The 27,503-nt window shown below is 38.4% G+C and overlaps 5 protein-coding genes across 7 annotated transcripts; 4 read left to right on the top strand and 1 right to left on the bottom strand.

Moving 5' to 3' along the window:
• Positions 1 to 862: 862 nt before the first annotated feature.
• Positions 863 to 4,715, top strand: LOC110858666 (beta-galactoside alpha-2,6-sialyltransferase 2-like). The gene is made up of 7 exons (XM_035858846.1): positions 863 to 1,899; positions 1,965 to 2,249; positions 2,562 to 2,881; positions 2,948 to 3,119; positions 3,278 to 3,735; positions 3,803 to 3,967; positions 4,037 to 4,715. Exons 1-5 carry the CDS (start codon positions 1,425 to 1,427, stop codon positions 3,526 to 3,528), a joined length of 1,503 nt encoding a protein of 500 aa, XP_035714739.1. The 5' UTR covers positions 863 to 1,424; the 3' UTR covers positions 3,529 to 3,735; positions 3,803 to 3,967; positions 4,037 to 4,715.
• LOC110858737 (speckle-type POZ protein-like) lies at positions 4,254 to 7,027 on the top strand. Its single transcript, XM_022107596.2, has 5 exons — positions 4,254 to 4,918; positions 4,978 to 5,362; positions 5,419 to 5,805; positions 5,876 to 6,218; positions 6,299 to 7,027. The coding sequence occupies exons 1-5, from the start codon at positions 4,832 to 4,834 to the stop codon at positions 6,321 to 6,323; spliced, it is 1,227 nt and encodes a 408-aa protein (XP_021963288.1). The 5' UTR covers positions 4,254 to 4,831; the 3' UTR covers positions 6,324 to 7,027.
• LOC110858736 (nodal modulator 1) lies at positions 6,551 to 11,490 on the bottom strand. The gene is made up of 10 exons (XM_022107595.2): positions 11,243 to 11,490; positions 11,060 to 11,159; positions 10,637 to 10,993; positions 10,270 to 10,526; positions 9,961 to 10,199; positions 9,300 to 9,811; positions 8,547 to 9,207; positions 7,876 to 8,477; positions 7,724 to 7,807; positions 6,551 to 7,647 (listed from the first exon to the last, which is right to left on the bottom strand). Exons 1-10 carry the CDS (start codon positions 11,389 to 11,391, stop codon positions 7,138 to 7,140), a joined length of 3,471 nt encoding a protein of 1,156 aa, XP_021963287.1. The 5' UTR covers positions 11,392 to 11,490; the 3' UTR covers positions 6,551 to 7,137.
• Positions 11,491 to 12,307: 817 nt separating this feature from the next.
• On the top strand, positions 12,308 to 13,787 carry LOC110858741 (filamin-A). Its single transcript, XM_022107601.2, has 5 exons — positions 12,308 to 12,576; positions 12,639 to 12,841; positions 12,902 to 13,008; positions 13,076 to 13,121; positions 13,269 to 13,787. The coding sequence occupies exons 1-5, from the start codon at positions 12,450 to 12,452 to the stop codon at positions 13,371 to 13,373; spliced, it is 588 nt and encodes a 195-aa protein (XP_021963293.1). The 5' UTR covers positions 12,308 to 12,449; the 3' UTR covers positions 13,374 to 13,787.
• A 3,008-nt stretch (positions 13,788 to 16,795) lies between these two features.
• Positions 16,796 to 27,496, top strand: LOC110858759 (cyclin-dependent kinase-like 4). 3 transcript variants are annotated; one of them, XM_035858881.1, is made up of 6 exons: positions 16,796 to 17,236; positions 22,439 to 22,488; positions 22,612 to 23,008; positions 23,086 to 23,219; positions 26,524 to 26,595; positions 26,659 to 27,496. In XM_035858881.1, the coding sequence occupies exons 2-6, from the start codon at positions 22,458 to 22,460 to the stop codon at positions 27,153 to 27,155; spliced, it is 1,131 nt and encodes a 376-aa protein (XP_035714774.1). In that variant the 5' UTR covers positions 16,796 to 17,236; positions 22,439 to 22,457; the 3' UTR covers positions 27,156 to 27,496. The 3 variants fall into 3 exon arrangements, with proteins under 3 accessions (XP_035714774.1, XP_021963315.1, XP_035714775.1); XM_022107623.2 differs by lacking the exon at positions 16,796 to 17,236 and adding an exon at positions 19,947 to 21,536; XM_035858882.1 differs by lacking the exon at positions 16,796 to 17,236 and adding an exon at positions 21,553 to 21,933.
• Positions 27,497 to 27,503: the final 7 nt, after the last annotated feature.

Genomic DNA, 27,503 nt, shown 5'->3' with positions numbered 1-27,503 from the left:
GCGTAACTGCGTCCCATTCAATTTCATAATGAAGGCTGACTATGTGTACTACTTATGCCGGAAGGTATGCACACAGATACAAATAAAATAGGACAGAACAATGAGAAAATTCAGCAGTTGTGCAGCAGCGTGAGAACAATTATGTCATGAAACAAGGTTAAACTCTTAATAAACTTGGAATTACGACGACGACGACGACGACGACTGCGACGACAATGTAATAATTCGCATCTCTCTCTTTTAGGTAGGTAGAAAGACAGGTAAAATCATACTCATCATCTCGTCAGTCTACAGTCACAAGCTACACGGGTTTGCATTTCATCCTGACTTATGTAACAAAGTCTGCAGTAGCATGTCGTGATTTTCGGCTTGACAAAGAGAGAGGCAAAATCACGAATGAATTGCAAGCCAGTGCACACGCACTGGGGATGAGACGATTGAAAATATGCCAAAATTTTCACCCATTTCACCTGCAAAATCAGTAATTTTGACAAAGATTGAGTTTGTTTTGATGGAAAATATGAGGAAAACTGTATCGAAATGATGATTGCATTTTTGCGAAAATTTTATTTATCAGTGCGAAAAATTCCCTAATTGATTAGACAGAAAGCGAATTTGTTGCAAAATGGAAAATATGATGCGAAATAATTAATTTCATGGGGTGCAGCCTTGTTTTTTGGGGAAAGGTGAACGGACTTTCTCCTCGAGGTGATCACCCATTGGAGCGCTTTCTCTCCTCCCTCCGCCCAACTTTCTCCGACCCGCTCCTTTCCAACGGGTCCAGAGCAACAACTGACTTTCAACCTACTTTTCACATCCTATTTAAACGAGTCCACTTTCACTCCTTCTTCCCATTCGCGATCGCACTGCGTATCTTTCACTCATGCAAAAACTTTCACTTTTCAAATTTCACTCAAAATTTTCTCTTGACCAAATCTTTTCAAAATCTAAAATCTATCGCCAATTTTACAATATCCATTCTTTGCTCATCTTCTTACTTATCCAGCCAATTACATTATTAAGATCGGGATCCGCTCAATAAAAAAAATCTGACTTTCACTCTATAAATTTCTAGTCAAAATTTTAACTTAAAAAATAATTTCAAAATCTACTCAGCCAATTTTCCCAAGTTTCCATTTCCATTCTCATCTTCCTACTTAATTCATCAAATTAAATCATTCAGATCGCTCATTAAAAAATAACTAGATAATTTTTACCCAATTTAACTTAAATTTCAATTAAGTTTAAAGCCATTTACGACTTTCACTCCTACTTTCCACACATTAAAATCACCACTTTCACTCCCCCCCTAAAAGCTCAATCTTTCCAATACGTCGCCAATTTTCATCAAAATTTCCTGAATCTCAGTCACGCCTTGATTTCCTTGCTAAGTAATTTTCTTACTTCCCGTCTGCCAATTTTTCATGGGTGAAGACTCCCTCACCTCGACACCCACTTTTTCCTCGTTCCACTCTGGTGGGAGTGGCAGCAAGATGCGACTCCTCCCCATTTTCATCTGCCTCCTCCTCGCCACGGCTGGTTTTATTTTGGGCTACATGGTCTACGTCTCCATCGCTGGGGTCGGGTCGGGAGCGAAGGACTATTTTCAAATGAGCCCCATCACCCGCAACCCCCAAGTGTACAGCCGGACGAAATACATCCTCCCACGACCCCCGCTCATCGGAGAGGGCGACCAGAGTTACGACAATCTGAACAGGCCACGAAGTGGAAGTGACCCTAATGACCCCGACAATGACCAGACCGGACTCCCGGTAAGCTTACTCAGAGTGAATCAGGATGTCGGGCGGGATCCGGATCTCGAAAGGAAGGTGGAACTTATCAAAATGAGGGCGATTTCAAAATTGAGAAGGAGTATTTTAAACGGAGCGAAAGTTAAGGGTGAGTGCGTAATACCCGGGTATTTTAGAATAAATTTGACCAGGGTGATAATTGTATGTATTCAGGTCACTTGAACGAGTATGGCGTTGATTTTTCCAAATTGAAACCCAAATCGCAACGCGTCACTGCAAAAGCGGTTCTTTGTCGCTTGAAGAAAGCGGGGATTAAGTTGATTGCGCAGAATTCGGTGGGGGCCTTTGCGGACAAGGTTTTTCCGACGGAGCCGCTCTTTGGAAATCGTGAAGGCGACACATTCTCGGCATCGGTAGAGCCACAACCGCTGTATAAAACTTGTGCCGTCATACCTAACTCGGCCGCGTTCGATGGTGCCAGACACGGTATCGATATTGGTAAGATAACTTAATTTATTACAAAAAAAAATACTGGAAAAATTTGAAAACCATTGATTTCTTGTCAAATTTATTAGCAAAAATATTTGCAGAGATATTTTTTGTGTACAACAACCTCTTTTTACAAAAAACTGCGAAAATTGAGGAAGTAAAATAAATTTTGGCCTAACAAAATTTTTAATTTTCCACCCACAAAGCAATCAAACCCAGATTTTTTGCACAATGTACAATTTAATTTAAATACCTATATTTGCCAAAATTATTTTAAAATCCTTAATTGAATTAATTGAGATACTTAATTCTTTCCCCCAGATTCTCACGACTTTATCATGCGCTTCAACAACGCACCCACGGCGGGGTACGAATCCGACGTGGGGAGTTTGACCTCTCTCCGCATCGTGAACAGCCAGGTCGTCACAAAACCACAATTCCACTTTCCCCGAAGGCAGAGAAACAGCCCCACAAACAAGGTCAAAGGTCATCCTATCAATACGACTTCAAAATCAGGCACAGCCTCCGATGACCGCACTACCCGCGCAGAATTGGCCGCCATGGATGTCGACGCTGTGTGGGAAGCTACTCCTAAATTTTTAGTCTGGGATCCCTGCATGTATTCGGCTTCTTTGGATGACGTGAGTGAAACATGGGTCAAAAGTCAACTGGGGTCAAATTAATAATTAACATAAACTGATTTTCAGTGGGTCAAGAAACCAGATTTTCCTCTCTTTGAGAAGTACTTCAACCTGACGAAAGAAGAGAGAAATCGATTCTACTTGCTCGACTGTAGACTCATTTGGAAATTTTGGGAAATTTTACAGGAATATTCGTTCGTAAAAATTTATGGGAATCCTCCCACCTCCGGATTTATAGGTAAGGAGGTTATGACCTCAATTTGACCCCAAATGCAACAGAAATCACAAAATTACCAACTTAATAGAACAAAAAATCTTATTATTCCTACGAAAATTCAGTCATGTGATAGCTCACATTTTCCTCCGTTTTTAATTGACCTTCATAACCTTTTCCAGGGATCATGCTGAGCCTGCAAGTATGCGAGCGGGTGAACGTGTACGAGTACATCCCGTCGGTACGAGAGTCAGCACGATGTCACTACTACGGACCGCGGAATGAGTCCAACCCGTCCTGCACGTATGGCGCTTGGCACCCCGTTTCCGCCGAGAAGCTCTTTTTCCTCTCCTTATCCGACGGGACGGACAAGGGTGTCTTCATCGACGGCGTTCTCACACTTCCGGGCATCTCCACTATCAAAAGCTGCTAAAGACGGAGAATCTACGTGGAAAATACAACAGTCCAAAATACTCATTTTCAGAGATTAACTTTTGTATCACTGCGAAAATACATTCTTTTCGAGATTTTAAAAAAAAACGTATTTTTGTGGCTAAAGCCCTGGAAAAATGGAGGGTACCAATCCAGGGTCTGAGTGACCAAATTGTTTGCCAGCAGGACGGTGGCAATTTTCCTGATGGTGAGAAACAAAAATTTTTCTTACTTGACCTCTGTAACTCACCATTCTCAATGCTTGTTTGGAATAGTGTCCAAACGTTCCTGCCATCACGCAGATTAGACAAAATCCAGTGAGGATTGGGATCACAGGAAGAAGAGGTAAATTTTGTTACTTTGAGGACGTGGTTTGGGGCCAAAGGTTATGGAGCCGGAAGTCAAGATTAACCCTGCCCCACAAACTAATCCTAAGCCGAGTGAGTTCATTATTTAGTCAAGATTGAGGTTAAATCTTAAAAATTATTCCTCTTTGTCTTTTTCCTCAGGCAAACCGGAAATGTACTTCAGCTCCAAGAATCAGGAGCAAGAAGAATATGAAGCTACACAACTTCCTCAGTCAGGGGACGGTTCGTCAGCACATGCACAACCACCCTCGTCTAAATATGGGTCGTCCTTCTAAAGTTTGGGGTCTTCAAGAAGTAGAAGAAGAATCAACAAGAGTTAATAATCACAAGTCGTTACATATATGTATACACGAATATTTCATCTACTTTTAACTTTGCTCAGTTTTTATCATGTTTTTATCTTATTACAAATTGATGTTATTTTATATTTTTGTACAAATAAATAAAAATGTACTATTATTATTAAGCAACATTTAAATATAGAAAATTATCCGTAGTATTTAAGTAAATTAAGCTTTCTTGGTTGATCACTTACAACTTGTAAGTTACAAGTGTACATCATGTAATTTATAGGACACGGATTCAAACCAGGCTGTCTAATTCCTATTAAATACTTTTACAAATGTGCGTGTTAATTAGTCCTCTATGACTCACAACAATTATTTTGCTTATCGCACACAATAATCCAAATTAAAATTCTCGACATTTGGTGCAATACCCTTATCTTAATTTAATTATCGAGAGCAAACATGCATATGTAATGTATATACCAACTCTCACTTTATCAGTTATGTAGTCAATAAACCAAAACGTTTACATACAGCTCTGCATGCACTTGTTATTCTGTATTCAACGCAATTTAATCATCCTTGTAATTACAAATAACTTGATTATTTTACTACATCAATCGTAAATTTCCTCCCCATTTCCTAAATTATGGGATCATCTGAAAGCAAGACGTCAGAAACCTCTGCTAATATAAGCAGTGGGCCCAGCAATCGAGGGGCTGAGGTCACTTCGACCGTAAGTAAACCTTGAACATAACTTAAATCACTACAAATGTCTAAAAATTGTGCACATAGGTCCCAATTGCCAAGGAAGAGCATATCACTTGGAAAATAGAAAATATCGCCACCATGATCAATTTGGCTAAAGATTCTTCCGAGTTTAGATCAATGGCTGAGAAAAGCTACACAAACTTCGAATTTGAAATCGAACCCGAAAATGGAATTGGCTGGACAGCGTGGCGACTTTGTTTCAGTGTCCAAACGCCTAGTCACCCTGTTCAGAGGCCGGAATATTTTAGTCTCTTGTTAGAAAAACAAGAGGAAAATGGTAAAGAAAAGGTTGGCAGCAAAAAATGGTTCGACGGAGGTGTCCTGGTCAAAATGGAATTGCTAAAAGATACGAAACTAACTACCAAGACTGTTAAACAAGGCGATCCTTTCGCCATAATTAAGGACAAAGGTACGACGTGGATTATAGTTTTTTTTTATGTAAATCCAACAATTGTCAATTTTTAGATCCTTTGATAAAAAATATGACCCACGACGTAAACAGTTTTATGGGATGGGAAAACTTCCTGTCGATCGACACTTTGTATGATTCTCACTCCAACGGAAATGCGCCCCCTGAGTCCAGCGTGGTTAGAAAAACGAGCTCAATCACTATCTCACTCAAGATAACGTTCCAGTATTTACAAGTAACAACCACTTCTCGCCAACTGTCTTCTTACGAAGCGTTAAATCACGAGTGCACCCAAGATTTTCGAAAATTTATGCAAACTTTATTCGAACAAAATGTCAAAGTAAGAAGTAGTTCCCCATCGGCCTCAGAACTTGCAGATTCTGGTAGCGCAGTTTTGCGAATTTCCGGAAAGTATATTCTCGTCCAGAAATGTTTTCTGATTAGTAAGTGATTTTAAGTTTGAAAAATCTACTGCATAATTTTTTTGAAGAATTTGGTTTCTTTCTACGATAGCTCGAAGTCCCGTTTTCAAAGCAATGTTTGAAGCCAGTATGAAACAAAGTGGGTCCAACGTTGTGGAAATTGATGACATCGACTATCGTGTAATGCTATCCGTTTTGGAGTACATTTACACTGGGAATCTACCAATTTCTGGGAAAAGTCAAGAGGCTTGGAAGAAATTTCCATCAGACGTTGTGAAGGCATCGGACAGGTACGAACTGCCTTTGCTAAAACGATTCTGTGAAGAGAATTTGGCACAAGTTTGCACGAAAGAGAACGCCAAAGACTTGTACGATTTGGCGAGACGTTACAAGTTTGAAAACGCTAAAAAACAAATCTGGGACTTGATTCGGGAGTAAGTTTTGCTGTCATTTTTTAAATTAAATAGATTAAATGTCAATAATTGGGAGAATTTAATTTTATGCTATTTTTCAGAATGGACCCGGATGGTATCCTGTAAACTTGACTAGAAATTTGTGGTTATATAGATTATCGCTGTAGTCAAATTTTTAGCCCTAGCCGGAGCTCTGTGATGTCCGTCTTCGCGATAAATATCTTTAAACCTATCTGATCGGGTTGAATGAAATGTAATTAAATTAATTCTTATTGTACTATTTTTGGTCGTGCATAGCTGGGCAAATTTGTGGCTGGATGTATGATAAGGATTTTCATTGTACAAGACAACTGTTTAAAATTATTTGGAAATTTTTATTCAGAAAATCCATCCTTTTTTTACTCGATCTGTGTTTATTATATTTGATAATCAGCAGCGCAGGTTCACATTTTATATAAATTTTACATACCACCACATTTATGACTTATATACATACATTTCTCTATTCTAGTTGTAACTTTATAAGCGACTTGTAAGTAACCTAACTTTTATTCGTAAATTTATTTTTATTGCGTCACAAACTTTCGAGTGAATGCAAAATTAGTAGAAAATTCAATTCGGATGTTTATGCAAAAATTATTTGCGACCTGGTACAAAATACAGAAATGTTTACAATCGACTAGAGTAACTTGGTTTTCATTCGTAATCTTTGTAAACTTGTCTATTAAATTTAGTTGTAAACTTTCCAGTGAATTACTAAATAATTTTGCAGTTAGAAAATTCACTCGGTATATAAATTTGTGTAAAATTATTTGCAAACTGGTACAAAATAAAGATACATTTTTAGCCTGATTTCCCTTCACAATTTTTCTATTTCTACATTTCCCAATTTTAAAAATTACAACATCACGAACTCCTTCATTTTAATTAATTCCTCTCCTTATTTCGTCTTCGTTTTGAGCCTCCTCCCACCCAGGATACCATAGGATTCCGCCATTTCTCTTCCCCAGGTCACAATCCTCTCTAAATTGGCGATCAATCCAACTACGAAGATAATCAGGGCGAGCGCAATGTACGAATTTTTCCCAATTTCTTGATCTCCCGAAGCGGGATGGATGTCAAAGTTGAGCGCGAAGTGGGCGTAGGCCGTGTCCGCGGGGAAGGCGATGTCTTGCGGAAGGGTGTACGTGTATTGGAACTTGTTCAATGTGGACTCGAATGTGACGACGTAGTCCGACCCGTCCTTCGGAATGGGGGGCAGGATGATGTAGGACGTTCCGGCGAAGGGGGTCGTGTGAATGGGCATGTCTGGAGAGGACACCGAGTACACGGACGCTTTAAGCGTGTCGAGCGACTTTTCATTGTTGGTATGAACGCGGAGAGACACGTCCATTCGACGGACGGGGGTGAGGATGATGAACGTCGTGTTGTGCACGTCGAATGCCCCAATCTGGAAGGTTTCGAAATTTATAAAATTCTAATATCCCAAGTTCTAAAATATCTTCAAATAAGTTATTCTTTTTCACCTTGATTTCCATACTTTCCGGAATCGTGCGTTCCACCTTTGACGCGAATTCATCCTTCCTTGCCACACTTACTTGATATGTGCACTACACCAAAAGAATCGCATTTTAATTTTTTACAATCAAAAATTTCATTTAAAAAATTTGTTACTTACATAGGATTTGAGTGCCCAAATTCGAAAATTTCCGCCTTCATCGGACACACCCTCTTCCCCATATTCGCTACAATTACCCATGCCTTTCGCCGTCACCAGGAGATGCGGCATCAACTCACCGCTTAACGAAGTTAGTTGACCGTGCAACGAAAACGATTCGCGTACCGCTGACAACTTAATCTCCTTGCCTTCCTGCTCCTTGAGATCAATGTTGAGCGCGCTCGGGAGGAATTGGAACTCTTTGAGGAGCGCTTTCAAATAGTACCCACCAGGATTGAGGTCACCAAAGGTCATTTTCCCGGCCTCATCGGTCATCTTATTTTGACGGTAGGAAGATGGTCCGGAGAGCGAGAGGAGGACGTTGGGAACCGCGACGCCGGCCTCGTTTTCCACGATGACAACAATTTTGGCAAGCTGATAAACGAGGAAGGAATGGGGGTCGGAGGGGGTGGGTTTGAACGTATAGCCGGCCAGAGTGGGGGTCACTTTGAACCCGGAAGAGTGAACGAAGGGGCCAGCGATGTAGTCTCCAGAGGAGGAGGAGGTCACGAAAGTGGTTGCGTCAGGGTCGCCGACGAGATCAATGCGGATTTCGACTCCCTCTACAAATTAGGGAAACAAATAAGGTAAAGGGACAAATTTTGCAATAACAAAATTTATAAAAAAATTACCTAACGGTGGCGTAAACTTCCCCTTGATCACGTGACTCTGTTTCGCCACAACCTGAGCCAAATTCACTTTACAATCGCTCTGCGTACTAATAGGAAACGTGGCAGGTTCGAAGATGAATCCGAACGAGAAAACTTCCCATTTCACCGAAAGACCAGGCTCCTCCTGGGTTGTGACCGTGTAAACGACTTGACCTGAAGTGACCTCCTCTACAATCTTGACATCATTATTAGTGCTCTTCCCTTCCTCAAAGGTCACAGATAGTTCTGAATTTCGGGTGACTTTCAAATCTAGAATTTTCTTGGGTGCCGTGATTTTCCAAGAGTGGGCATGCTTTTTGGCGACGAGTTGCAACTTTACGCCAGGTGTAAACGAGTAGACGTCTCGTTCGAAGGTGTGACATCCTTCGGGCGTGACTCGATATGAATCTGGGGGCGAGGCGGCGTCCGTCAGACAAACTTTTGTAGGTCGACTGCCTCCCTCAAGATTAAGAGTTTGAGTTGCAGCAGCCGTTTTTCCGGTGATTTTGACCTTGGTGGAGTGGGTTGAGTCAATCTCGAGGGGAATTCCAGTTTGGTGGAAGGCAAGGGAAGCAATGTTTACATTTTTCAGAGTGATGTCATCCAGGCTGGGAGATTTCCAGCAGTAGCGGTCAGAGTCAACCTGGAAAAAATAGGATAAAAAGTTTTCGTAAATGTACTTTTCTAATCCGTTTTCATAAATTTTTCACCAATTTTTCAAAAATTCCTACTCACCTTGACCCTATAAATCCCCGACTGCAACCCTCCAAAAGAGAATTTCCCCTCTCCTTTCGTCACAATTTGTTCCTGCACCACAACTCCGCTCCCTTCATCCTTATTCTCGAGCCTGACCACGACCCCATCACATGAGGACAACTTGCACTCAACCGAACCGGAAATGCTCCCACTGAACTCAGCGAAAGAGAACCGCGCTCCCGATGGAACCGCCAACGTGACCTTTTCTGGGAGGAAATACTTCGTCTGAGGACCAGCTGAGGTCACGCTCACGATCCAACTTCCCTCCGGCAGATAGACGCAGGCCAACGCGGCGTCAACAACTTTTTCCTTGATGGTGACGGCAGGCGTTGAGGGAGAAGAGGTCACTTTGGTAAAAGACAAGGTCACTTCTGTCGTCGCTGATTTGAGCGCGATGGTCCCACACGTTTGGAATTTCGACGGGACAAAATCCGGAATTACCGGGGATGTGGGTTGAATGGAAATTTGCTTCTTGTCAAACAGGAATTTATCTAGAGTTCAAAATTTCAAGAATTTTAAGAACGCAGTGAATATAGTAAAATGGCACAATAATATTGAAGCTTGCTCAATAAAAATATTGCTAAATATTTGCAAACATTGCTTTCCTACAAAATTTTTCACACTTTTGAATCTCACTTACCAGCAACAACTTCAAACTCATAACTGCCCGGTTTCACATTCGCAATGGAAAAGGTGCCATCATGTCCGGATACAGCTTTTTCGACCCCGTTGACAAAAATCTTGGCGCCCGAGTGACCCTTAACCCTCCCTTGAACTGTAAACCCTTCAACTTCAAATGTCTTTGACAATTTGGCGGAAGCGTGATCAAGGGTGACCTCTTGACGATCAGGGGACACGTTGTAGACGATATTCGCCCCTCTAAAAAAACAAATCTGGCATTAAAATACCCGGGTATCTTTTAATACAAACAGTATTTTCCCAGCCTTACTTGTACACCGGAACAACGAGATATTTCCCAGGACTTAATCCCCCAAAGGTGAAGGAGCCCTTAGCGTTGGACGTCTCGACACACAGGATGCGACCTTTGACACTGCCCGGGAGAGAAATCCCTTCTGTCCCACTGCCAGTGCAAACTGTGGGAGGGAGCACGGCCGGGTCAGACGTGACAAGAACAAGGGTCACTTTTTCCACCGGGTTCCCATCGCTGGCGACCACACCGCTGAGTTCGTAACCGGAAACGACGAGCTAGTTGAAAAAGTAATTTTAAGTCTTGAGTTAAATTTCTGATTATTTCCGTATAAAATAACCAAATTCTTGAACAAAAATTAATAATTTTTGCAAATTATTCGACCCACCTCTTTGTCCAGTACGACATTCTTATTCGAAATGGTGAACGAGTGCGCCGCTTTGACAAATTTAAGACTGGGATGCGCCCCCTTCAGCGAATACTTTCCTGGTGGGATGGAATCAAACTGAAATGCACCCTTCACTCCCGTCACACTCGATAAGGCCACCGTCTTATCGTCCGACACCAACGTAACCTCAACGCCGGAAGGGCCCTCCTTAAAACCTGAAGAAATCACAAAACCAGATACGGCGAACCCTTGAAAGTCAAAGTTGATATCTTTCCCGAGCGAGCAGTCGTCTGTAGCGGCGTCGAATGGAATGGCAACTTCTGACGGAGAAAAAGTCCATCCATCAGGGGGATAAATCTGAGGTCATAGTTCATCATTAAGAAGGTTAACAAATTGATTGATAAGTAATAAATTTCAACCCACTTTGAGCACATAATCGCCTTTCGCTTCTAACGGAATAAAATAATATCCTGTCGTCGGGGCGCATTCCGTTTTCACCTTGAGCGAACCTCCTTTACTGAATCTGAAATTAATTGGGCAAATTAATTAGCAAGGTTATCATAAATGTGAAGATAACGCAAATTAGAAAACCACGCCCTCACTCACAATTTAATCTCGATCTGGTCGAAATCCAGTTTATGCTGCGACCTCACGAAACCTCCGCAGCCTAAGATTTCTTGATTTCCTGACACCCCACCACCCCTCATGACGAAGGGGAGGAGGAACAGTGAAGTCAGGAAGAATGGCACCCTCATTTTTGAGAAATATTTAAATTGTTAACTTTTTTAATTGAAATTTAATCACATTTTTTTCTGTATTCCGGGTGGTGTTGAATTTGAAGTTGGAGTTGTGAAATCAGCCGGTGTGTAAAATGAGACAAAATCTCGTGCATTTTTTCGTCTCACTTTTCCAGTTTACGATTCTGTCTCAAGTTTTAGAATGTGAGATTTTATGGTAATTTCGTAATTTGAGAGTGTCTCTCAATTTTTAGAATGTTCAATTTTTTAAATTAAATACAGAACAAGTCGGATATGTCTTTTTACTTAAAAAATAATTCCAAAAATTTTCGGAAATTTTTTCATATTTTTGATATGATTCAGTAAGTAAGATGTTATCATGTTCCATTTCATCAGGTTCGTTTGATACATAATCACAAAATAATGGAAATCTTTATCCCAAAAAAATACGGAAATGAGTAAAAGATTTAGTCTGCATTTTTGGCAAGTTTCCCCTCCTTCACTTACATACTTATCTATGCTTACTGCTTACAAGTCACGTTCGGAAGCTCCCTCTCTCTCGTACACCCACTCAAGTTTACGCTCCTCATGTTGATCTCCATCCATAATCACGAGCACGTATTACGCAATAATACAAAAATATGCGCACACCCGCATCATCCAATCCACAATATTTCTGCCCCCAGCAAAGCCAGCAGCCAAGAAGATAACACACACGGTTCGGAACGTATAGCAGCATCCCCCCCGTCGAGTCAATTTAAGGGGACATGCGTAAAGGATGGGGCTAATTTTTGTCTAAAAAATTGACCATTTTTGACCTCAAAATTAAGGTTGACCCCTCCAAAATAAATGACATGCCTCCTGCCCGGCCCCCACCACGATCACATCACATCTAAAACAAGGTCCTCTTAAAAATAGATGCAAAAATCTCATCCATATCTCAAACAGTTGTTTTTTAGCTTCTGCAACAGCATCTCCTCCACACAAAATTCTGACCAGTTTTTTTCTCATTTTACCTTCTTCTTTTTCAATTTAGTGGTGTCGCTTTTTTTGCGAATAGCATAAAATTCGCCACAATGGCGTCCGCAAATTACGTCCAAGCCTGGGGCGATGGTCTCAACGTGGCGCAGGCGGGTCTTCCAGCCACTTTTCATATCAATCCGAACGGTCAAGACATGTCGGGAATCACTTTTGGCGTGGAAGGTATTTTTACCTTGATAAATATTGCAAAAATTATGCTAATTATTTTTTGCACACTTTTATAGGTCCATCCCGTCCCGACTTTCAATTCCAGCATTTACAAGGTGGCGTAGTTGCGGCGACGTATACACCAATTTTCCCAGGACCGTATCGAATTCATATCAAATTTTTTGGTCGTGACATCCCCGGATCGCCGTTTGCCTTAAATGTCGTGGGTGACACGTCCCAACATGCCGAACATGCTTCCGCCGTCTTCACTGGAGTTAAAGTAGGGTCAATTTTGCGATTCAATTAAATTCTGGGTGTACTTTTATGACCAATTTTTTAGGTTTCCGGACCTGCCATCACTTCTGGGAAAAGTTTCATCACGAACCAGTTCCTCATGGATACACGTGGGTCAGGGGTCACGGGAGGGTTGAATGCGTACATGGAAGGGTAAGTTTAACTCTAAATTTACCCATAATAAAAATTTACCCCACGATTTTAATTTTAATCAAAACAGACCGGGCCGAGCGGATGTCGGATTTAAAGAAAATTTAGACGGAACGGTAAATATTTTGGCTGCATTTTTCGCTCCTAACTTGCGCCACGTTGTAATTTAAGCATGGCTACTTGCGCCATAGTTAAACTACAACATAGCGCAAATGAATTAATTAAAGTTCAATTTAATAATTATTTAACCCCCAATTTTAAAGATCCACGTCCAATACAAGCCCCAGAAGTCGGGAGCATACCGACTCCATATCAAATTTGGGGACACTCACATCCAAGGGTCCCCTTTTCTCATTAACGTTCAGTAGGTCAAGGTCATCCAATCTGTACAGAATCGCTTACTAAAATAATTATGTATTATTTAATTGCTACATTTAACTGCTCTTACATAAATAAATACCTTACGTGTTCCTTCCACCCATAAAATACAAATCCAGCCAAGAACTTACATAATTCGTGCCTCGCGTATCTACATATCTGGGTCACGATGTAAATAAATAAGTAAATTAAGGTCAAAGTCACGTCAATGTCAAAAATTCCCTTCCGGAGAAAACTTGCTAGGGATATGTAAAAACGTGCAATTTTTTGAAATTATACGTAACGTGACTGTACACATGTATTTCATTCATCTTCTTAAATATTGTCGCTAATTGGTCCTGTGAAATTGAGAAATTGAGCCGAAACCGTAATAAAAACAGAGTCTATTGTGTTCTTAAACGGTGTATAAGTTGTTGTGGTTTTGTTGTTGTTCTTAAATCCATTCCACTTTGCGTCATCTTTTCTTTCCATGCAAAACAGTGTCGATTTTCGAAGCGGAATTCATGCATTTATTATTTGCAGACCGACTATGTAGCTCTTCGGAAATCTGAACTTTTGCCAATATTTTTATCTGCCAAGTTTTGCATGGCTTATGCACAAGTCAAACCGTGTGTCATTTTTACAAGACCCACTGACGTCATACATTTTGGGCTGAAGAGTCGTTAAAAGATGAAGAGTTATGTGTGTATTTGTAAATGCGACTAGAAACCTTGGATGCAAGTTAGCAAGGGGAACATTTTTGGGTGATGTGTCATCCTCGGATGGATTTTTTTGTGTGGTCAAATTTCTAAAGTTTCTGATTTGTGATGGTAGGATTCAGTTTCGTGGTTTCAATTATGGCATATTTATTACTCACATGTGTCAACAATGCTCAAAATTCCGTATTTGTTCGTAATAAAAATATGAATGAAGTGATTGCTAAAAGGAGATGGATTTTTTTACATGGTAAAATTTGTAAAGTTTCTGGGCTTCAGTTTCACAGAATTTTTGGCATATTTATTACTTATGTTTTTTGGAAACGTAAGGAGTGGATAAAACTCAAAATTCTGTTTTTTTAAATTGCCTATCCAACTCTTACAATTAATTATGTATGCTATGAGATCGTATGTAATTGATTATTCTGCAATTTTAGAATTTTGTATAAAAATTATAATTTCCCGAGAATTATGCATTGTCACAAAATCAGAAAATTTATCATATTTTTAATTACATTCATAATTCAAAATTGAGTACAATACACAAACGAAATCTATGTCAATTAATATTAACGCAAGTTCTGAAAAAACCGTGTTTGTTGTCGAACTCTTACAATTCTCTTGCAATTTTTATTTTTATTCGTTTCCCTCAATATTTGCTGCGTTCAGATTCTTATCATTCTACAAAACTTCGCACATTTTCTTATCTTGGATACTTTTCCATTCTTGGAACTTATCGAGTCAATGAGTGACGAGGTCGTTGCACGATGTAAATCAGGGCATTTTATTATACGAAATCTATCCAGGAAATAATAGCAGCTTTCACTGAGAGGAAGTCAGTTTCGCGATAAAAGAGAAAGTAAAATCGTAACGTGCAATTTTACAGGGAAAAATTTGGCACAAAAAGTGAAAGCTACACTTTCTTTTCCGGCTATTAACGAAAACCTCGATTTACTTCTCTTTCCGAATTTTACTACACAAACAACAAACGGCAATAAAATATGTATCGACAGTAAAAAACCCGACACTAAAAAAATCATGATCACTACCGGCTTGGTAACGATTCATTCCTTATCGACCTAGGGGACAAAAATTGCGTCGGAAACTCAAGTTTCTGGAATAAATTTCTGAAGATTTCACATACTTTCGGAAATTTACCATATTTTGTAAAATAAATCGCTCCCGACACGGGAACACTTAAGTTTTTAGAGTGAACATGGAGGAGGAATTATATGCATAAATAAATACGTATGCAAAAATGTATGCAAAATATACATGCAAAAAATCAGCCACTCCATTCCTTGACATATAATTGGGCCATGGTTGGCAGTAAAATACTAATAATCCTACTCTAACAAAAGCTACAATAAATCCTGTCACAGCGTACAATCTTTCCATCTCCCATAAAATGGATGGGAGCACGTTGCCAGGAGAAAGTCTCGGGAAAACACAACACCACAAATTACATTCACTCACCACCAAAATGTGGAGAAAGTCATCCATGCCAAAAATACAACCACAAACTTAAGTACCTGTCTTCCTGTTTCCCAATTTAACTAACAAAATACATGTAATGCCGTCTTATACATATTTAGCAAAATTTGCAAAATAAAAAGCTTTCAAGCTTATTTATTAAGTATTTTATTTTTCCACTTCACTGTCCACTCAATTTGTGAGATTCGCAAAATAATTCTTGTGCCTGAACTTAAATTAAGTAACTACATTTACTTACTTATAACATCTCGTATAACATTTCCCAAAAATATGCTTACATACATAAAAATTTCCCTGAATAATAAATTCATTTCTTACCAAATTGACAAACTTTTCAACGCCTTATTCCCTAAATTTTACAAAGTTTATCGGACAGGTAATTTTTATCCAACTTAACGTGAACTTTTTCCCCGCTGTAAATGTAACTAACTATATGCTATGTATGCATACAATGGGGAATTACGGAGAAAAACTAACTTTCTCCACTAATAATCCTTTCACATGCAGGAAAACCTTGTCCATGTGGCATTTAGCAGCAGCAGCACTGTCCTCACAGTAAAACCACTGTCAGAGTGGTTTAAAACCCTTTTATAAGATCTGTTATGTCAGTCCGTCTGTCGGACAAACAGACTTGAAACCTAGCTAATTTAGGGACAGGTATAATAAGAAAAAGTGTGATGTAGGTCACAGTTCCAGGTCAAAGGTCATGATTTTCTTAGATTAAAATAAAACCACGACTAAAAGCTATACTTTTTTAAAGAGGTGTTCAACTGGATAGTTTATTTTGACCAGCGATACCCCCACGTGAACGAGGAGAAAGGTCACAAATTTCGACATTTGTGACCTCTCGAAAGTCGAATGAATGTCAATTTTAACAGACTTTCAACTCTAATACATAATCATTTTAGCATAAAAAATTTCACTCTCTGGTTACATGCGTTGTAATCATACACTTTATTTTATTATACGAGTGTACATAGTGCCAGTTAGTAAGTGGGTACTATTATATGCATTATTATTCCCATAATGACCACCCCGTCGTAACATTGACGCCATTATGTACATATGTATGTACATATACATAGCTTAATATACATAGATGCACCGTCAATCGTGCAGGTACACCATTTTCCATGTACATTTACATGAGTATGGAATGGGCATGCATGCAATTTCTCTCCCCGTCGTGCGAATAATTTCCATTTACACTGAATCAACCAGTCGCTAAATATCTACACTCATGAGAAGAAACCCGTCTCAAATTTGATTAAACCTGGTGACAACATCGAAGTACACCGACTTTCTCCAATTTTATACCAAAATTACAACCAAATTGATAAAAAGGAGATACAAAATTGTTCCATTTTTCATGAAAGGATCAAAATTAAAGTTTTCACACCAAAAGAATGTTCTCTAATTTTCGGCTTTTCAAATTGAACAAATTGTGAAAAATAAAAAAAAATCACCAAAATAACGTGTAACCATTTTTTACCAAAACTTAATGAAAAATACTATGTACAATTTTCCATCTTTACAATTGAGTGCAAAACAAGCCAATATTTGGTGAGCCTTCTTCCAGTGAAAGTAGTAAAGGTGCAGTCAGTCACAATTTCGACCCCTGTCAACTTCCTTATCGGCTTGTTCCTAGATAAGTCTGGGAAAAGGTGAGACTTTATCAGACCACTAAAAATCATGTCAATTTTATTTTTATTTTTAAAATTTAAAATTTGTTTAAACTTAAAACTTACAATTCAAAATTTAATTGTAATAACCCGACCATGAACCTAAAAAGTATTTAAATTCGAATATAGTTAATCTTACATACATACAGTATGTAACTAAATTGTAGATGCAACGACATATTTTTTATTTCGATATGATCCCACAATTTCTAAAATTCCGAACTTCGGGAACAAATGTCAAAGGTATCAACGGACAATTTCCGCGTCGTCGATTTTTAATGTCACACACAGGTCAAAGGTCAGCATTTTTTTAAAGATTCAAAATGAGAGGCCAAAAATAAAACTCTGTGGATAATTTTTTTCGACTTTCCAATATTTTTATTGGATGCGGCAAAGCCTCACGAAAAAAATGAGCTATCGTATGACCGTGTACGATTTTTTTGACGCCCACAGGAATTTTTCGCCCAGGACAGTTTGGAGGTCTAAAATCGTGACCGTGGCGAAATTCAAACAATTGAAATATACAAAACCATATATGACATCGAATACATGCCTTTGTATATTTCAATTGTTTGAATTTCGCCACGGTCACGATTTTAGACCTCCAAACTGTCCTGGGCGAAAAATTCCTGTGGGCGTCAAAAAAATCGTACACGGTCATACGATAGCTCATTTTTTTCGTGAGGCTTTGCCGCATCCAATAAAAATATTGGAAAGTCGAAAAAAATTATCCACAGAGTTTTATTTTTGGCCTCTCATTTTGAATCTTTAAAAAAATGCTGACCTTTGACCTGTGTGTGACATTAAAAATCGACGACGCGGAAATTGTCCGTTGATACTTTTGACATTTGTTCCCGAAGTTCGGAATTTTAGAAATTGTTGGATCATATCGAAATAAAAAATATGTCGTTGCATCTACAATTTAGTTACATACTGTATGTCGTCGTTCAAATCATACAAGAAAAAGAATCGTCCCCAGGTTATTGAGAAAACTGTACAAAATTATTTTCCCCTAAAATTGCCAAAAATTTACAATATGACCGAGACCCTAATTAATCTTCATCTCTCGTATTTCCTGTCTACACTCTCGGCATAATTTGCATAATGAAGTTCGCGAAAGTTGTCAATAAATCCAATTAAGCATGTAATTTCTCTGCACCCACTCCTTCATCATGCTTCTTCTTACCATTCGTAATTCAATATCCCCCCCAAATTTCCCCATTCCCCCGACCACCAGTTATTATTCATGAATCCGACAAAACCCATAATTGGTCGTGATTATGGGCAAAATTTTGCGAATGTATGTATGTACCTATCCTCGCTCGCGTGGGCAATTATGTCGGGAAAACAATAATATTTTTGGCCGTAGTCGTATGCATACATAATTTGCTGCGGCATACATACCTTTCATTTCATTGTCCCATCGTTCTCGAATCTATACAGCAGGTAAAACTTTGTACCTGATTAATAACTCAGGCGACAGACCACGTAAAACGTACCCGTGAGTGAAAGCAATCGATCATAGTTTTCCTGACTAACAAAATTGTCAGGTGGGCAATATTTTACTAGGAATTTCTATCTTTATTTCATTTCAAGTACGGCATGAGGTTAGTCTAACTCAAGTGTCAAGTGGGACGATACGTTAAAAAAATTCAGAAATTTATATAGTTTCCGAATTTCTTAAAGTATCGCCCTCATGAAAAGTTTGACACTTTTTTTTCGCCATGTCCACCGTGGGTGGGATCAGTTTTAAAATCCTCCGGTTAGAATTACACCAATCCGTGAGAATTTTTAAGGAGGAGACGCTCTTCTCGTTGCAAAGGTACGTAGGTTCATTTGCATATAAAAATTATGCAAATCATGCATTTGATAAAAATATACATTTTGCAAAAATCTGCATTTTGCACGTAAAAATCCGGGATTTTTTTGACCGTCTGAGGTCACCTAATTTGACCTAGAATTAATTATGTATATCTATCCTTCACCCCCAGAAATTAGGGTTAATTACTTGCGATAATAATTATTGGTGGACAAAGAGCATTAAACTCCACGCAAATGTTATCTACATAATGAGCCGTTGCAATTTTAAGTTATGTCGTCTCATTAAATCTAAACCGCAAATAATTAAATATTTTATCCCGAAATTTACATAAACCGTGTCAAACCCAAGGCTAAATAAATAATGTGCATAATAATTCTTATTATGAATGCACGCCTTTTCCAAATTATGCGACTTTCTCCCCGAGTTTGTCTCGGTGAAAGTTTGTAAATGTGTATCTCTTTAAATATTTTATTATTTCGCAAAATGTCGTTTTAAATTCGAAAACTGTGCAAAATAATAATCCATACTTTTCCTCCATGAGGAGAAAGGAAAGGTCCGTGCAGAAAGTGTGGGATTCCTTTTGTTAGGGAAATTTAGGGTCAAAATTTACCCCATCTTTTGTGCAAGGTGCCTTTAAATGGCTGAATTTATTGCGGATTTGCTGATTAAATAGATCCCTCCCATCGGATTATATGGAACTTTATTTGCTCACATATTTCGCAACGCGACAAATCCAATTTACCCATATTTTCTGGGTCCATAAATAAATAAATGACTGTATTAAATTCCTTCCCTTGCTTTCCCCTTATTTGCTTTTATTTTCTGAGGTAAAATAAACTAAATAAGTCGAGTTGAATATTAACCTCCAAAAACTGTAATAAAATATAGCCATAAATCAACTAGAGATAAAATAAGTTTGACTTTGAAAATTTAAATTCAATTCCGTTTCAACCTTGGCTCTGTTGAGTATCAAATTTGTGCAAAAATTCCCAACCTAGTCTAAAATATATATAACCTTCACCCAAAAAAATCAACTAGCTTTAGATAAGCACAAAGTCACTAATAGTTAACTTTCGCCATTTATGTTCAATTTTATTCTGAACTCGAAGCTGTAAAGTCTTAGAAAAGTCGAAAATTCCCAAAAAATTTTAAAAAATCTCAAGTTTTTCTCATATCAAAATTCCTGACCTAGTCGAAACCCCCATCATACAATTACAATAATTCTTTTGACTTTCACCATATAAAAAATCAATTACATTTCATTCCAGTAGAAATCCTAAAAAAATCTCTTTAAAATCGCCCCTACAAAATTCCTTTCCCATCAGTAGGTCGAGTGAGGTCATGATTAGGGTCGTAGTTCAAGACGAAAATAACCTCCAACTCTTGGCAGTCACTTATCGAAGCGAAGTCGTCCCTGCGAATTGGTGGCGGAGGAGGGTTCACATCCAATTTAACAGATTCTACAGACCTTGGAGGGCCCTCGTCAAGGGGGGAAAACCACCGCCACGATCACCCTCAAAACATAATAATAGCGGGCACGCCTCACCAAACAAGAGACCAGCCCCGCTGCCCCCGCAAAAAAATAAACACGCGAACAGCGTCCCTTCGAATAAAAATCTACACATATAAAAAATCGCTTTCTCTGGGATTTTCAGTTCCCGAAAATTCATACCGTCATCATTTTTTGGTTATTTTTATACCCTCCCCCGCAGAAAGATACCATTAAAAAAGGAAGGAAGGCATCATATACAATTCCCTTCAGTAAATAATCGGGGGCTTTATTAGCTTAGGAAATTTTACTCGCCTTTTACCATATTTTTAGGCAAAAGGTACACATTTTGTACATAGCTCATATTTTGTGACGTGCTTTTCGTGACAGATATTTATCGTGTAGTTCTACATGCAGGAGTCCATTCAAAACTTGCGACCTTCATTTATTCCCGAAACGAACCGCAAGTTGCAGAATAATAAATTCAAACTGTGCAAAAATTGATTGAATAGTTTTAGCTGGGAATGTACAGTTAGTCCAAGAACCAACCAAACAACGAAGCAGGCAGCTTATCGATCCGATATTCCAATATTCCAGTCCAGCAGTCCTAGCGTTATTATTTTATATCCAAAAAGTAAACTAAGGTAACACGCAAACTTGACTCGATTCTTCGCCTTCTTTGTCAGGCGTTGTTCCGCTGGCGTTAGTTTACGTGGTGAAAGTCGGGTTAAGAAAGCTTTCGGGTGGGGGAAAACCGGGTAACATTGGCAATATTGCCAGACCTTTGGATGGTTCGGCTGGTGTCTTCTTATTCTGGTGGCAGGGGAAGGAATTAAGCAACGTAGCGTATTATATTATTACTGAATTAGTCGGTTCTGCAGGTTGTGGTTGGTTTGGTGGACTACTTTCTTTTTGTCCACCTTGAGACTAATTTCGACTCAAGGAGAAAGTCGGGAAGGAAATTTGTCTAGGTAGAAATTTCACTATTCTACTTTAACCTGCGACGAGTGGGAGATAATTTGTGGCAAAGAGAAAGCAATTTTTTTGGCAATTAAGAAAATAGTTAGCTAAGGTGCATATATAATATTTAGAAATTGGCTGAAAAATGTGAGGGTGGAATTATTGAGGGAATAAAATAGAGACAATAGTTAGAAAGATTTTGAAAAAAATTACTTCAACTTTCATCTGTAACGTGGTAGAATTGATATCGTATAGGATTCTTTTTTTTTTTTTACTTTTTACTCTATACATCCCTCAAAACCTACCTACATTTTAAAATATATTCGCAATTCGGAAAATTTTATTAACGGAGGATCAATTTAACGGCTTCAATATTACGTTCCTAAATAGTAACGGTAACGTGGGAAGGTACTTGACACATGACATAATTTTGTAAAATATTTATTCGCACGGCCAATACACAAGTTTCACCTCTTCTATAATCATCCTCCAGTGCAAATTGTATCGTTAAAAAGTATTTTTTTTATTAGGAAGTGAAAGTTCTCTAAATAAATTGAATTTCTCAAAAATAACTTTTCTGAGAAAATTTCTGACGCTTCCAATTTTCAAATTTTAACTTTTCCAGAGATATTCTACTGAAAAGAACAATTAGCGGAATCCGTTACTTTTGACTTTTTAGGTGAAAGTTTTCCTAAGAAATGAAAAAATCTATACACATTTTCCACTCTAGATTTTTAGAAATTTTAGTATTTCATCTTCAAAACAAAGATCACTAAAAAGAATTAGAAATTATTTTATGTGAAAGTTCGCCATTTTTTCCTAAAATTAACAAATTCACGAAAAAAATTGCAAAAACTTTCCCCAATTTTTCAACCTTTTAAAGAATCAAACTTTACATATTTTCACTTTTCAGCCGAGGCTCCTCCAAAACGATGGAGCGGTACGAGCGCCTCGCAAAAATAGGTAATAATCATTAACTTATCATTAATTTACGTTAACCAATACTAATTTATTCAAGATTAATTAATTTAACATGTAAATGAGCCTCGTTTTAGCCGTATTTAATGAATAAGTCTTATTCAATAGGGGAGGGCTCGTACGGGGTGGTGTTCAAGTGTCGCAATCGCGAAACCGGAAGTTTAGTCGCCATCAAGAAGTTCGTCGAATCCGAGGAGGATCCCCTCATCAGGAAAATTGCGATGCGTGAAATCCGCATGCTAAAAAATCTGAAGCACCCCAACCTCATAAATCTGATCGAAGTTTTTCGCCGGAAAAAGAGGCTGCACCTCGTTTTCGAATACTGCGACCACACCGTGCTCAACGAGCTGGAAAAATACCCACGTGGCGTTCCTGAACCTGGCATTAAGAAAATTATTTGGCAAACGTTACAAGCCTTGGCGTACGTCCATCATAAAAATACGATACACAGAGACGTCAAACCGGAAAATATTCTTCTCACGAAGGATGGCGTTGTCAAATTGTGGTAAGTCCGGTAGTAAAATTGTTACCGGTTGGTAATAAAAATGGCGTTACTAATTTTTATCCATGTTTTTTTTCCAGCGATTTTGGTTTCGCCCGTCTCATGAGTCCTGGGGAGAATTATACCGATTATGTCGCCACGCGGTGGTACCGCGCCCCAGAACTGCTCGTTGGCGACACCTCGTACGGCACTCCGGTCGACGTCTGGGCTGTCGGTGAGTCCATATTTATGCATATAATCCACATGAAAAATGGCAACCTAGCATGAAAAATGTGACCTTTGACACCAACAAAAAGTGGGTAAAAAAACTTGAAATCCTTGCCACCATTCGCGTGACAAAACCACCATCAACGTCACTATACACCACGCCAAAGTGAAATTAACATGCGATCACGACCCGACGATGAGTAGTAAAGTTGACAAATTTCCTAGAATATCGATTTATTCACTCCATTAAATTCTGCATACACGTTAAATAATATGGGGGTAGATTTGGGTATGAAATGTAATTTTCTGGCATAAATTTCTCATAAATTTTTAATTTTCATATATTTATAGCTCACTAGATTAGTATTTGCAGTGCAAAAACTTGCCAATTTATTTCGTATCGATATTTACTGTAATTAGATATGTCTACAATCTCATTAAATAATACGTGGACAGAAGTGGATATGAAATTCCAATTTTTTTCTGGCAATTTTCTGGCAAAGTTTCTCATACATATTTAAATTTTCTTGACATTATGATCACAATTTGGCAAAACGTCCTCATCGTGGTAAGTATACGTAGGAGTGTATCGCTCCCTGGCAATTTTGCCACCCTATTATTTGCAGTGCAAAAAACATGCCAATTTATTTCGCACATCGATTTATTCCTCTCATGACATTTAGCTTTTATCATGTCGTGAAATCGTCGACAGATGATAATTTCGTTGTCTTCTTGTCGTCAATTTGTCAACGAAAAATAATCGATCCGCAGCTTTTTCCCAATTTTGCATTGAGAGAAAGTCAGTGCGGGTTGGATGGTGATGATTTTGTCGATAAAAGGACGAGTCACCTTACTTCTTAATGCTGACGGAGAGCAAATTCTGGATAAATTATGGTTGTCGTGGTGGTGGAGAAAGTGGGGAAAGTTGGATGTGTGGATGGATGGATGGAGACCCAATTTGCACACAATTATTTTTAGCAGAGATGAAAACAAAGAGACTTTTTGTCAATAAAAGACAATGCACGTGTATGATTTATCTTCTTTTTTTGTACGGAATACATGCGAAAACTAATTTACCATAATTGTCAATTGGCAGCGAATAAGCCGTTTCTGTGTTTTATATAAAAATATTGCAGACATTGCATGCAAATTTTCATATCAAATTTTTGTGTCAAAATTCTTTTTAAAATTTGTGAAACTAGAAGTTAAAAATACCCACGTGGAAAAATTAGTTGGATAAGTTTTTTTTAATTTCATTTTATAATTTTTATGATATGAAAAATTCGTGTGAGATTTCCACGAAATTTGTACAATATCTATTTTTATGGAAAAAATGACAAACACTTTAAACATTTTAATTTTTGGTGGAGTAAAAAGCCAATGAGAAAATGTTCAAGATAACAAGTACTAGTAGATAGATAGATTAATAGTTTTGGTTATTGTGGATTTGCAAAGTGTGCAAAAAAATGAAAAGTGGCTTGTCAAGTTATTACAAAGTGTACAAAAAATGTATAAAAAATGTATAACAATCAGTTTCAAGTAATAACTTGATAAACTACTTTTCAGTTTTTTTTACACATTTTTCCATTTGACAATACCCAAACCTATTAAAATGAATTTATCCAGTTGTAAACTTAAAATAATTTCGTATTGACTTTTTACACCTCCAAAAATTACATGTTTGACTTGTTTATTATTTTTTCCATAAAAATATTGCATATATTCCATTCAAATTTTCAAAATTGACAATTTGTCATGTCAGGATTCACTGTAAAAATTTGTGAAATTAAAAAAGAAAACACGACTTTCTTCCCAGGAACAATGTACGTCCAAGAGGATTTAATGAATTCTTTGCATAGTATGAGTGCAAAAAATTGGAAAAACACATACATAAAATTAGTTTCATAATGACATAATAAACAAGTTTTTATTTTTTTGACGCGACAAACGGACCTATTGACTTGTATTATTTAATTCGAAACAGAAATTTTTACTTATTGACTTTTTACTCAACAAGAATTACAAGGTTTGACTTGTTTGTCATCTTTTGCATAAAGTATTGCACCCATTTTATTGAAATTTTTATGAATTTTTCGTATAAAAACCTCCTTTAAAAATTTGTGAAATTCGTAGTTAAAAAATAGCCACATTTGGATACAATTATTTTTAGCAGAGGTGAAAGCAGACGACTTTTTTCCCAGCAATAATACGCATGCAAGATTTAATGAACTATTTAAACCCAGTCAAGACCGACACCTACTTAAGTATTTGTTTAATTGTACTTCAAATATTTTCTTAATGACTTTTTACTCCTCCAAAAATTAAGACTTGTTTGTCATCTTTTCCATATTCAAAAATTTCATGGAAATTTTCATACGAATTTTTCATATCAAATTTCCCGAAAAAGGTTATGAAATTTAAAAAAAACAATTATTTTAATTGGAAGAGGTTCCGAAAAGAATACTTATTTTTGTTTACAAAATTTGCAGCTATATTTGTCCCTGTCATTTTGTTATCTCTTTTTTCACGTGACATGTCCTCACGATCATCCCTCAGATAAAGTCACGCAACATTTTTCGCCCCCGTCTTTTAGCCAATTCAGTAAACTTTTTTGTCTTTGAGTGACTCTCTCATTTTTCATTGTGCAAATAAGTTTTTTGCAAATTGATTATTATGCCAAAATGGTTGATGGGTACGTACATATGTAAGTATCGGAATTTTTCCCTCCATCCCATTAATCGATATAATCGTGTGTAGTGAAAGCCGAGTGACTGACTGACATCGGATTTTCGAGTGGGTTTTGTGAAGCGGTTGATTTTATCAGGATTTCCGTTCCGTCACGTCAAGACTCATGAATTGTTAATGGATTCACTAGAAAGAAGTGTTTCGTACACGAAAAAATAATGGATTTTGTATTTGCACGAGTCAGTGAGGAGACAAAATAGGCATGAAACACGTGGCGGACGGCTTCTCTTTTTGGGTGTGGCGAATTCAGTCGAATTATGCAAAGCTTGTGCATACATTTTATTGCACAATATTTTACATGATTCGGCAGGAATGCTGTAGTTTGAGGCAATTTGATACGAGGTGGACTTGGTCTCACTTGACGTGACCTTTGTTATGAAATTTCGGTCTATTTGAGATTAGATTACCTATCTTGCAATTTATCGCAAAAAATTCCAGGATGAAAGTACAATAGGATTTTTGCGAATGAGATTGTATTCGAATTTGCATGAATCGTCATGAATGTGACAGTTTGAGTCATGTGAAATTGACACGTTGACATCTCTTTAATGATCTCTTTCTTACAGGGTGCGTATTCGCCGAGCTGATAAAAGGCGAGGCCCTCTGGCCTGGAAAATCCGACGTGGACCAGCTCTATCGTAAGCACCACTAACTTCCCCCTCAATTTATTCCCCCTTTAATCTCTCTCCATCTAATTTCAGTCATCCGCCGCACCGTTGGCGACTTGATCCACCGCCACATGCAGATATTCCGCACGAACGAGTTCTTCGCCGGCGTCACGCTCCCCATGCCGGACACTCGGGAACCCTTGGAGGCCAAACTGCTCCCCAAATCCTCCTCCCCGACGTCCTCCAGCGCCGCCACGTTTAAGGACCAGCTCGACTTCCTCACCCGCTGTCTCGACAAGGATCCCGCCAAACGACAAACTTGCGACCAACTCTTACGCCACGCATATTTCGCCGGCTTCTCTTTCCGCCTCCCGACCTCCGACATGGAAGACTTTGAGCGCATCAGGCGCTCCACGGCGACCAGTTCGAGTCTCTTTCCCTCCCTGCCGACGGGCGGAGGAGGGGGAGGAGCCACGCCGCCGGAAATGTCCACCGCCACGGCGACAACTATGGCGAATAATAAGTATAATAACAATGGAAATGGTGGGGGTATGTTGAGATCGTCTTTCGACCATCTGCCTACCATCTGACCCTACCAACCACCCCCGCCACCCCCGGTGAGCAAAATGCTGCAGAAAAATTTCCAATTTAAAATCCCAGCGGCCAGACCGACCTCACTTTTTTACTCGATGTATTCCTATAATAATAAATAAGAATGTTTGGTTGTGTGGGTGGAAATGTGCGGAAATGAAAGCGGAAGTGGGCCGAGGTAGGAGGGGGAGGGGTTTGAAGGGTCACGTGTTTCGGAACAAAGAAAGTGTGTAAAGCTTTGTTGGAATAAAGATAAAATTGTTTTTTTTTAATTTCAAAATTTTGTTATGATTTTCTTTTTCAGTTTGTGAATAAAAGATTGAAGTTATATGAGTACCTGAAAAAAA

The sequence above is a fragment of the Folsomia candida genome, unplaced genomic scaffold (assembly GCF_002217175.1).
Source record: "Folsomia candida strain VU population unplaced genomic scaffold, ASM221717v1 Fcan01_Sc022, whole genome shotgun sequence".
Taxonomy (NCBI): Eukaryota; Metazoa; Arthropoda; class Collembola; order Entomobryomorpha; family Isotomidae; genus Folsomia; species Folsomia candida.
This window is presented reverse-complemented; position numbering and strand designations above follow the sequence as displayed.